General features: G+C 40.4%; 1 protein-coding gene across 3 annotated transcripts in view; it reads right to left on the bottom strand.

Moving 5' to 3' along the window:
* prkcd.S (protein kinase C delta S homeolog) overlaps positions 1-12,090 on the bottom strand; it is a 58,068-nt gene that overhangs the window by 21,922 nt on the left and 24,056 nt on the right. For 2 of the 3 annotated variants that reach the window (NM_001090991.1, XM_041591274.1), the window contains 3 exon segments: positions 4,168-4,228; positions 4,317-4,516; positions 4,759-4,881. In NM_001090991.1, coding sequence (NP_001084460.1) covers positions 4,168-4,228; positions 4,317-4,516; positions 4,759-4,873 — 376 coding nt within the window. In that variant the 5' untranslated portion in view covers positions 4,874-4,881. 3 annotated transcript variants of the gene reach the window in all.

The following is a 12,090-nucleotide window of genomic DNA, read 5'->3' as shown; positions in this document are numbered from 1 at the left end:
AACATACAAAAAGTTAACTTAAAGGTGAACTATAAGGGAGAACTGAGATAATCTAAACACCCTTCATCGCAGTCATTGCCCCTATACTACAGTTTTTCCTACACCACAAATTTCATCCCTTATGAATATCCCTTTTCCACACTGAAAACAATTTTTATTTGCTGGTGGCCCATCAGGGGGGAGAGAGGGTGGCATCTGAAGGCGCTGGGACTTGCGACTGGAGTAGGGTGCCCCCGGGTAACCGGCCCAGTGGGTAACGAACACCCCAGTCCGACACTGTCTGCAACATTGTTTCATGAGTCAGAACCAACACAGCATAGAATATATAAATGGGTGGTTCACCTTCAAGTTAACTTGGAATTAAGCATATTGTAGAATGACCAATTCTAAGAAACTTTTCAATTGGTCTTCATTATTTGTTTTTATAGTTTTATAATGATTTACTATTTTCTTCTGTTTCTTTACAGCTTTTAAAAGGGGGGTCACTGACCCCATCTAAAAACAAATGCTCTGTAAGGCTACAAATACATTGTTATTGCTTCTTTTTGTTACTCATCTTTCTATTCACTCCCTCTCCTATTTTTATACCTGTGTCTTATTGAAATCAACGCATGGTTGCTAGGGTAATTTGGACCCTAGCAATCAAACTGCTGACACTGCAAACCGGAGAGCTGCTGAATAACTCAAAGCTAAATAAATAACACAAATAAAAACAATTGCAAATTGTCTCAGAATATCACTCACTGCATCATACTTAAAGTTAAGTCAAGGGTGAACAACAGCCAGACGTATATTGATTGATATATAGTAAATGCAATCAAATTTACAAACAACTTTAAACCATCAAAAACTGTGCTAGAATAATAATATACAGTCAAAACCCCATTTTACATCCCCTGATTTTAAGTTTTCCCTAATTTTACATTGGTTTTTTTGTGGTCCCACCTATATATTATGCATAATACATTTCCCTGGATTTTACATCATTTTTTTCTGGTCCCCTTAAAAGTAAAATGGAGGGTTCTACTGCGTATACTGGTTCATAACGATATAAATCACAATCAAACATATAAATAAATAGTGCACTTCATATCAGGCAAGGTCTGCAATCAACAACAATTATCAATACAAATATGGCATGAAACGCGTGTTGCTACAACAGGTGCTCTATCGCATACAGAGGATTTTTATAACCCAGCTGCATTGCTCATTAACAAAGACATATAGACATTGTGCAATTGGTAGACATGTATATGAGCAGACACACAACACAAAGCCCACAGGGACACTAACCCTTCGGATGTGCAGAAAGAGCAGCGTGCATGATCAGGGGAGTCTCAGCACAGCTATCCTGGGACTGCACTCGGCTGACACACACAGAATGACAGGAGCTGCTCTGTGTAACTGTGAAACTCAGTGGTGTCTGTGTGAGTGTGTCTGTGTGAGTGTTTTCACAGCATGGGGGGGGGGAGTGAGACACAGAAAGGGAAGAGCAGCAAAAAGAATGAGAAGTTGAATTTGGCACTGGTGCGGGATGCCAGTAACACACACACACACACAGAGCAGAGATTGGAGTGGAGCAAAGAGATGGGATGTGAGTGGCACGAAACAAAGAAAACTGGGAGACAGACTAATATCTGAACTGTAGTCCCTTCCAGGGAGCAATGGGTTAACACTCATCCACAACTGCAGTGACCTCTAACAGTTTCACACCCAATAAGTGTAAAGTGAGAGATCCCACACCATAACAACACTCTCTGCTCATCTCATGCTGTGACACCTCTACACAAAAAGGCTGGCAACAACCGCAGTCCCCCAGCAGTGTTGCACAACACAGGGACAAAGGCAATACTGTGCCAAACATACATACATACATATGTAAATAGTAACACACTTACACCTGCTACTGTAGACTCATATGGTTCCATTAGGTCTAGAGTAACATTATGTTTGGTGCTATGTACAAAAAATGACAACAGTGATCCTGCATCTAATCACCGGTTATAGAATGGATCAATGTCATGCAACACAATCAGAGACAACAGGGCTCATTTACAAATACAAGTACAAAGTGCCAGATCATATGTAAAACTGATGGCATCTGAAACAAAAATTACAAAGGCACTTGCACCTATAACTACTCCTCTAATTTCTATTCTGCTGAACGGAGCACAAGTTGTAAACAACAGGGGATTCAGGAACAGCTCAAAGGGATAGTGACACTTTCTTAGCATAATTGAATTCTTCATCAAAATGTGACTTCTTTCTATGTAAATTGGGCATAGGTCATTTCTCCTTTAAGAGAGTGAAATTCCCCCTTCGTTTTACTTGATCTGACTGCTGGGGATAGGAGACTTCAGACGGTCCCTAACTGCTCTGCAGGGAAAGGATCATTCTTTCAAACAGCAGGGGAGAGCCCCCCCCCTTACTTCACCGACCTCGAGCAGCTTTGTTTGTTTCTCTGTAAAGCAGCAGGCGACTGTGTAGAGCAGGAGTCCCCAACATTTTTTACCTGTGAGCAACATTCAGATGTAAAAGGAGTTGGGGAGCAACTCAAGCATGAAAAATGTTCCTGGGGTGCCAAATAAGAGCAGTGATTGGCTATTTGGCAGCCTCCATGTGAATTACCTTTGCAGTACACCTGGTTTTTCTGCAACCAAAATTTACCTCCAAGCCTAGAATTTAAAAATAAGCACCTGCTTTGAGGCCACGAGTAACGTCCAAGGGGTTGGTGAGCAACATGTTTCACAAGCTACTGGTTGGGGATCACTGGTGTAGAGATTTGTATCCAGAGACTCAGTGTAGTCTGCATATTCTGATTATTAATCAGTCTTGCTGTATCGGCTTCTATGGCAGAAATTATTTATTTGCGGTTTTTAAAATTTATAACAATCCCTAAGCTTAACCTCCCAACTGAAGCCCAGACCACACTGAGCAGGTGCAAGGTCTTGGTCTTGCAAAGATGTTTAACATAGTTACAAGATGACAGCCCCCTGCGGCCAATTTTGAAAAACTAAATCATTCGTTTAACTAGGCTTCTGGTGCAGTAAGTTTATGTTTTCGTTTAGTAAACAAAATACAGCATTTCTAATAGCATTATTTTAGACTTTAGTTCCCCTTTAAATGCTTGACTGAACGGAAGAATCTGGCACAGTTAAATGGTGTTGGCCGCTTATACTACACAGTGTCGGGGTTTACAGCCTCCTTATCACAGTGCTGCTGCTCCGTTTCATGTTCAGGTAGGTGACTATACAATAATATTCTCCGCTGCTCCACCGCACTGCAAAACTCCTCTTCTGCACCACTCTGTGCTGCTAATTTTTTTAAATGGTTATTTTAACTTATTCTGCCTTACTTGATTATGTGTGGCCTTTACCTGCCTGCCTTACCTGCACAAGCAGAATGATCTGTGCCAGGACTGCTTGCAAGATTAACCTTTTAACCCCCAGAGCTGGAGTAGTTTGTTAGTGCAGGAAAAGTCAAGCAGGCAGGAAAGGGACGCGCATATATAACCGCATATATAACCGAGTAAGAGGGAATGAACCAAAAACACCACCAGCAGTGCAGGAGAGGAGATTTTCAGACAGAGGAGGCTTTTATTTTTTGCAGGAGTGGGTGTGAGATAAGAGAGACTGAAAGCAGTAGTACTCGCCCCATATGAGGAAGTGGAGTGTTTTTTTTTAAAAAAACAATATATTTTACTAATTTGTGGGTTTACATCAGTACTTTTGTGATTAATAATAAGTATTGCCATCAAAGTAGAGATCGAAGCACAAAACTAGAGGTGTCACTATCACTTTAAAGGAGCCAGGACCACCTTTATGTACTCCGAGCATACAGCATGCCCATGGCTTACACATGAATGGCCACCTTTGCATTGTTTGCGCAGCAGACCTGAACTGTGGGAAGTGAAGCCAGTCGGAGAGAACAACAGAAAGTGAAGAGGAGTGTCAGCTCCAATTCACCAGGATTGTCTGTCCATGCGGCAATCATGACAGGCCATATATGCCCAGATGGTCATGCTGCCGGCTTATATCAGCCAAAATACCTGACTAAATCTGGGCTTGTATGGTCAGCTTTATAAACACTCCCATTTGTGCTCTGGATTTCTCTTTAGCAACACTGCTTTAATCTTAATGATATAGAACACAAACACAAAATACATACCAGCATCTTCCAAGAAGTACTGCACGGACATCAGCACTTTGGCTTGGGGCTGGAGATCCAACTGTGGGAACATATAACAGTAAATCTTTGTATCTGGCCAACATCAACCCAATTGCAACTGCCCCTCAGAATCATACCCCTCCACTTACCCAGAATTCAGACTTGCCGTTGCCCTTCTTGCAACGTTCAGCCAGCACGGAGACCCCTACAGTTGCTTCTGATAGAGGATCTTCTGCCGCCTTCATTAGCACAATCTGGATCACACGTCCCTCATAGATGTGAGCATCAAACACTGACTTCCAGTCTGGATACATGGTGGGTTTCTTTTGTACTAATGTCTTGCCTCTCTCTGTCAGCGATACAAGTATTTTGTGTAATTAGTGGTAATTAGACATCATCCTCTTTACGTTATTGTTTGGTGAGCACTTTGGAGCAAAAAGGTGAGTAGAAATGTCTCTACCCCCATCAATCTCTAAATCGCAGAACAGGAGTAGTGAATGCATAGCATTGTCTTCCAGCAGAGAGAATAAAGAAAGGATGCAGCCTATGGAGGGGCAATTTAAACTCATTTTCAGAATGGAGAGCACTTACCTGTAGTAAGAGATTCTTTCACTTTCACCGCACAGAAAGGCTGGTTATGGTCCGAGGGACTGAGCATGCCCCCCAGATCAAAGGAATTAAAGGATATGCGTAGGAAAGGAGACATGGTGTACCCTGTGAAGAGAGACACAGGAAGGGTATTAAATAAACAAGTCATTTGGTTTTATCACGTAATATTTATTGGCGTGTTTTAAAAGAAAGATCACAGATCTACCCCACGGTAATGCTGTAGTTTTAACGCGAAAATTACAGGAACTCCTCACAATTAAACAGTGAAAAATCAGCTTTATTGAAACATGACAAATGGCCGACCGCGTTTCATGCCCAGTGGGACACTTACTCATAGGCTCACTGACTGAGGCTATATATGTCAAACTACTTTTTCTTTTCAATTTATCCATTAACTATAACTTTATATATAACTGTTTTTGTGAGAGCTATTCCAACGTCAGAGGCTTTAGAAAATAGATTGAGCCCTATTAAAAGAAGGACGACCAGATACACCATCTATAAGCAGACATATGGGAAATCTGAAAGGTCTATTCTGAAATATAAAGAACCTGTTGTCTCTGTTCTGCATTATCATGGGCAAAAAAAATGTAACAAGCCAGCTGCAGGAAGAACAGCAAAGTATGTGTGACCCATGAATCATATTCATCCATTCAAGATACAATTATAGGCCTGGGCGTTGATCTATATTTGTATCTTGATTTGATGATCCAGTGGAGGAACTGTGAAAAAGAATGGCAAAGGAAAAATGCTTTTCCTTTAAATTTTGCAAATTTTGTTGGTTTTTGCAGTTTTAACTCTGTTGTATGTTTTATATTCATCCATACAGGCTTTTTGGGGAAAATTCACTAAGCGCCGAACGCTAGCGTTACTTCGCTAGCGTTTGGCATTTTCGTTACTGTGCAAATTCACTAACGAACGCTGGCGTAGTTTCGCTAGTGTTACTTTGCACCCTTACGCCTGGCGAAGTTTCGCTACGGACGTAACTACGCAAATTCACTAACTTGCGCAGTGTACTGAACGCTACCTTTTACGCTAGACTTCCTTCACCACCTCAGACCTGGCGAAGCGCAATAGAGTAGATAGGGATTGCTTCAAAAAAAGTCAAAATTTTTTCTAAGTCCCAAAAACGCTGGCGTGTTTTCTACATTATGGGTGATAGGCTGAAAAAGATCGAAATTTTTTTTGGGGCTCCCCTCCTTCCCCCCTGCATTTCCTGACTCATGGCAACTTACCTAGACAGTGGGCACATGTGTAGGGCAAAATAAAATTTTTATTTGAGGTTTTGAAGGTTTTCTAGCCATTTGTAGTGCTGATACGTGTTCCTCCATTGAAATTTGAATTTGGCGCCGTATGCAAATTAGCCTTCGCTAGGGTAACTTCGCTTCACTTAGCGAATCAACGCTAGCGCAACTTCGCAACCTTACGCTACCCCTGAGCGCAACTTCGGATTTTAGTGAATTTGCGAAGCGCTGGCGAAACTACGCCTGGCGAAGTGTGGCGAAGTTACGCCTAGCGCAACTACGAATCTTAGTGAATTTGCCCCTTTGTGGGGTGGTTATAGAGGAGAGGTGAGAAATAAAACATTATCCCCCATATGTAATAAAAGGCACTAAGTTTCCCCAGGAGCAGCAACCCATATCAACAAATAAGATGTATGCTTTAAAACAGGTGACCAGTAAATGCTACCTGCTGATTGGTTGCTGGTCAAACTTAGTGTCTTTTATCACATAACCCCACAAACCTTTTGCCCTTAGGACACATAAATGACTAATTCACCCAGTTTGGGCATATCTTACATAGACTGCTCTGCTTAGGAGCTACCTACATGAGGAGCGTGTTCTTCACAAGGCTCAGAGAGACCAACTGCAACAAAAAGCACCTCAGTGGTGGCCACAGAGCTAGGTGCTTGGCAAATGCCGACCGAATAAGGCTGCCTGCAGATCTTCAAAGCTTTCCAGTGAAGAAAAATCATGATGAAAACCAAGTGTCAAAGAAATGCTCACTGGCTGCCCAGAGCAGAGGTGCCACAGGGCCAGGTGACTGGAAATGGAGGGTGCTCTGTTTACTTTGGAAGGGGGTTCTGCTTACTTTGGACCTGCTCCTAATGGAAAGCTAAGAGTCTGCTTTTAATCAACAGGAATAAAATGCTGAAAGTTTATATAAGAGCAGAGTTAACATTACAGAGAGACTGGCATGTGCCCACAACACCATTATCGGTATTAATGCCCAAGTGGGATTCTCAGTGGCTCCTGTTGGAGAGGACCTTGTAAAGATTAATAGTTATTGCAAATATCTTCTTTGTCCTGAATTCAGCTGGCACAACTCCCTGTTCCACATGCCCATGCCACTTCCCAATGACGTTAATGGAAAATGCCCAAACAAATAGATACAGAATATTATGGGTAAGGATAACAGATACACAGAAAAATAATTACATCAATCAACTGGAAGAGTGAGCATATTATCACTATATATATATATATATATATATATATATATATATATATATATATATATATATATATATATATATATATATATATATATATATATATGTGTGTAGCAACTTCCTTTTAATATATAACATGACTTATTGGAACAGTAATATTTCAGCAGTGACATAATGTTTATTGGATTAACAGAAAATGTGCAATGTGCATCATAACAAAATTAGACGAGTGCATAAATTTGGGCACCCCAGCAGAGATATTACATCAATACTTAGTTGAGCTCCTTTTGTAAATGTAACAGCCTCTCGCCATCTCCTATAGCATTTAATGAGTGTCTGGATTCTGTATGTTGGTATTTTTGACCATTTGTCCATACAAAATCTCTCCAGTTCAGTTAAATTTGATGGCTGCCGACCATGGACAGTCTGCTTCAAATCATCCCATAGATTTTCCATGATATTAAAGTCGGGGGACTGTGACGGCCATTCCAGAATATTGTACTTCTCCCTCTGCATAAATGCTTTTGTAGATTTCCAAGTGTGTTTAGGGTCATTGTCTTGTTGGAATATCCAACCCCTGGGTAACTTCAACTTTGTGACTGATGCTTGAACATTATCCTCCCGCCAGATGGGCTATCGCCTCCAATCCAGATCCAATGTAGATTTGAGGCATGTTACAGCCGAGTGGCCCAACTGGCAGGAGGCGGTTGTGTCCCTCCCGGTTCTACAGTAAATTGCAATTGGGGGGGGTTCCTGTTTTTATCTACACTCACTAAGGGGAGCTATCCCCCACATATATGTCTTTTATTCACTTATGTTACTGGTGTATCCATGATTACACGTTATTTTGACTAATGTGATTGGCAATGACGACTACATAGGCGATTTGCTCACGCCCACTAACTACGTCTGACAAGTTTTGGCGCTTCTTTTCGATTGATGTGTAAAAATATGTTTGTTTGTATATAGCCTGCACTTCCTGAAAATGGCTCACGTCTAAGAGCCAAAACGTTGAATAAATACCACTTAATTTTGAAATGAAAATGTAAGTGCAGTCTATTTTTTGGATATTATGAATTGATTATTAACCAGCACCCAGGCATTGTTTGTTTTTTTTTTGGGGGGGGTTCTTTGTGCCCAGTACACACTTCCTCTTCTTATTAAGACATAATACAGAATTAGACATCTGCTCATCAATGTCGTAGCTGTTACTAAGTGCAGCTAAACACTACTTATAAGGACTGTAGAGTTTGATTCGGAAACTCTACTATAGTTTATATAAACAAGCTACTGTGTAACCATGGGGGCAGCCACTCAAGCCGAGGATACACAGTAGCTAACAGATAAGTTCTTAAGAATCACATTGTATACTACAGAGCTTATCTGTAATCTGCCTTGTATCCTGTGTCTTTTCTCCTTTTCAAGCTTGAATGGCTGCCCCCATGGCTACACAGCAGCTTGTTTAAATAAACAATAGTAGTACTTATCTGTTATCTACTGTGTATCCTTTGCATAAATGACTGCCCCCATGGCTACACGGCAGCTTGTTTATATAAACTATAGTAGTGTTTCTGAAGCAAACACACCAGTTTTACCAGTGCAGGGAAACACTACATTATATTTTCATTAGTTTAAAACATTAATTTTGGTGTTACTAATCCTTTAACTAAATCTGCACAAGCCTGAGTGTTTGCAGTGGAACTGTAATATTGTTTCTGGCCAAGGACACATTCAATTTGCACTATTTATTTTTATGGACAACACTGCCACCTGCCTGCTGACTTTATAACTAAAATAACATTCAGAATGGGTTTCTTCTGCTCTTAACAGTTCAGCTGTGAACCACTGTACAGACATAGATGGATTAATTCAGGTAAGGGCAACCAGTCTCCCTCCAGATGTTGCTAAACTACAACTCTCAGATATCACTGATCATCATTGGGAAGTTTGTTCAAGGGCCCAGGCTGCTAGAATCTGCCCCACAAACAAAGGTTTATTTTTTGATGTACATAATTTGTTTAACCACTTCCTTGCTGGTGCTCTTTGTTCCATACAGAAAAGTTTCAGCTCTGGGATGTTGGTGGGCTTCTTCACAATAACTACTCACATTAGGGCTTTCTACAACATTTCCATTGGATTAAGGTCAGGACTTTGACTTTGCCATTTCAGAACATTCACTTCATTCTTATTTAACAATTCTTTGGTAGAACAACTTAGGTATTTAGGATTATTGTCTTGCAGCATGACCCTCCGTTTGCGGACAGATGAAATTTTCCTTTAGAATTTTTGGTATAGTTCCAAATTCATTGTTCCATCAATGATAGCAAGCTGTCCAGGTCCAGATGAAACAAAGCAGACCCAAACCAGACCACTCCCACCACCATGTTACACAGATGGGATAAGGTTATCATGCTGGAATGCAGTGTTTTTCTCATTTAAGCCAAAAAGTTATATTTTGGCTTCATCCAACCACAAAACATTCTTCCAGTATCCCTCTGGTTTCCACATGATCATTACCAAACTGTAGATGATCAGCAATATTTTGGGGGGAGAGCAGTGGCTTTCTCATTGTTATCCTGCCATATACACCATTGCTGTTCAGGGTTCTCCTGATGGCGGACTCATGAACATCAACATTCACCAATGTGAAACAGGCCTTCAGTTTCTTTGTAACCTGTAGACACCTTGTAGTTGGAGTTAGCTTTGATGTTCAGCCACTGCTGGGTAGGGTAACAACGGTCTTGAATTTCCTCCATTGGTACACAATCTGTCTGACTGTTGATTGGTGGAGTCCAAACTCTTTTAGAGATAGTCTTGTAATCTTTTCTAGCTTTATGGGCTTCAACAACTCTTTCTGAGGACCTCAGACACCTCGTTTGTTAGAGACATGATACCCATCCACAAATGTGCTTTGTGTGTGATCAGGCTTTGCTAGATCCCTGTTCTTTAAATAAAACTGGGTCTCCCACTCACACCTGATTGTCATCTCATTAAATGAAAATACCTTTAAATTATATGATAATCCTAAGGATTCACTTACTTTTGCTACATACAGATATGTCGTTGGATCAATTGTTTAAATAAATACATGGCCAGATATAATCATTTTCGTTTATATGTTTAACTGGGTTTTCTTCATCTACTTTTAGGGCTTGTTTGAAAATCAGATGACATTTTAGGTCACATTGATATAAAAATATAGAACACTTCAAAGGGGTCACAAACTTCCAAGCACCACTGTAGAATAAATGGTTATAAGAGGGGGTGATTATATGATTAAGATCAATTAGCACTTGCCTGTGTTAAGACCACAGTAGATTAGATACAATACTAACCGATAGTACCTTTTCTGTTAAAGGAACCGTTCAATATAAAAATAAAAACTGGGTAAATAGATAGGCTGTGCAAAATAAAAAATGTTTCCAATATAGCTAGTTAGCCAATCTGAGCTGCATGCTAAGGATCAATTGCAAACTCACTGAACAATTATGTCCCATGTGGACCCCCTTCCAAGTCGCTGACTAACTCAGAGTTAGAGAGCTGAAAAGCAGGAAGTAGTGTTCTGTTATATTAGACATCCAGTCACTCCAGCCTATATACATTACATTTTTGGCTAACTAACTATATTTAGAAACATTATTCATTTTGCACAGTCTATCTATTTACCCGTTTTTTTATTTGCACACTGAACTGTTCCTTAAAACCACACAACATCCTGTGTCTTGGCCAGGCACGGACTCTAGATGGCGATAAAAAGCTGCTTATAGAATCACAGAAAATCTCAGAATCATGGAGAAGCCTAGCACAAGGACGCAGCTAATAGACAATGTGTTTTCTTGCATCTGAAATGTGCTGCACTAGCTTTTAAAGTGATCCTTGTGGGGCACAACAGAGTGCTCTGTGCTGCTGTCACTTACTGAGCTTAGGGACCCACTCACAATATACAGTACACATAGAATAGAAATGTCACAATATAAGGCTGATTAGTAATTAATACAGATAATTACTACATGGCAGCACAGAAACCAGTGCAACTAGCATTAGAATTTAATAATCCGTCCTGTAGCATCATCTTATATTATATGCCAACATAATTTTTTTGCTTGTAATTTTGCAATGACCCCTAAGCTTAGCTTTTTAACAGCTGCTCAGAGCCAACTGAGTGTCACAGACACTTTCCAAGATGGTGACCCCCTGTGGCAAGTTTGAAGTCCTGGATCATTGCTGCTATTGAGAGGCTGAAACTTTAGGCTGGTGCAATAAATTCAGTATATAAATGGCATTTTAGCCACATTCATTATGAGGGTTTAGTTCTCGTTTAAGGGTTTTCGGTTCGGTTTGGCTAGGCACATGGATACAGCTGAATCTTGACGAAATGGCTCAAATTCATTACAAAGTTAATGTAATGGCCTGTACTAATATTTACAGTAAGCTGGCAATTTGGAAATCTTTTGTTAACAATGCTACTTTCTACATTTGCTTTATTTACATTCAATATGTTTCCATTTGGCACAAAGCCTGGAAACGCTGCACTGCTGGGGGGTTGGGTTCAATTCCAGGCAGGGCATTGGGCGTAGGGAGATTATCTGTTCTCCCTGTATTCGTGTGGGTTCCTTTGCTGCGAATATATTGCTGTTGTTGTGGGAATGTACTTCACAAGTACCAACGTATAGGAATGTTACCAGTTTTTGCCCCAAATGGTAGCATTTTATAAAAACAAAACAAAAACATTGCCCAATCATATGCATTCAGCAGTGATCATGGGCCCAATACATGTGCAGATCTGCAGGTAACAAATTAAAGGGGAAGTCTAAAATAGAATAAGGCTAGAAATGCTGTATTTTGTATACTAAACATAAACT

Source organism: Xenopus laevis, chromosome 4S (genome assembly GCF_017654675.1).
Source record: "Xenopus laevis strain J_2021 chromosome 4S, Xenopus_laevis_v10.1, whole genome shotgun sequence".
Classification (NCBI taxonomy): Eukaryota; Metazoa; Chordata; class Amphibia; order Anura; family Pipidae; genus Xenopus; species Xenopus laevis.
This window is presented reverse-complemented; position numbering and strand designations above follow the sequence as displayed.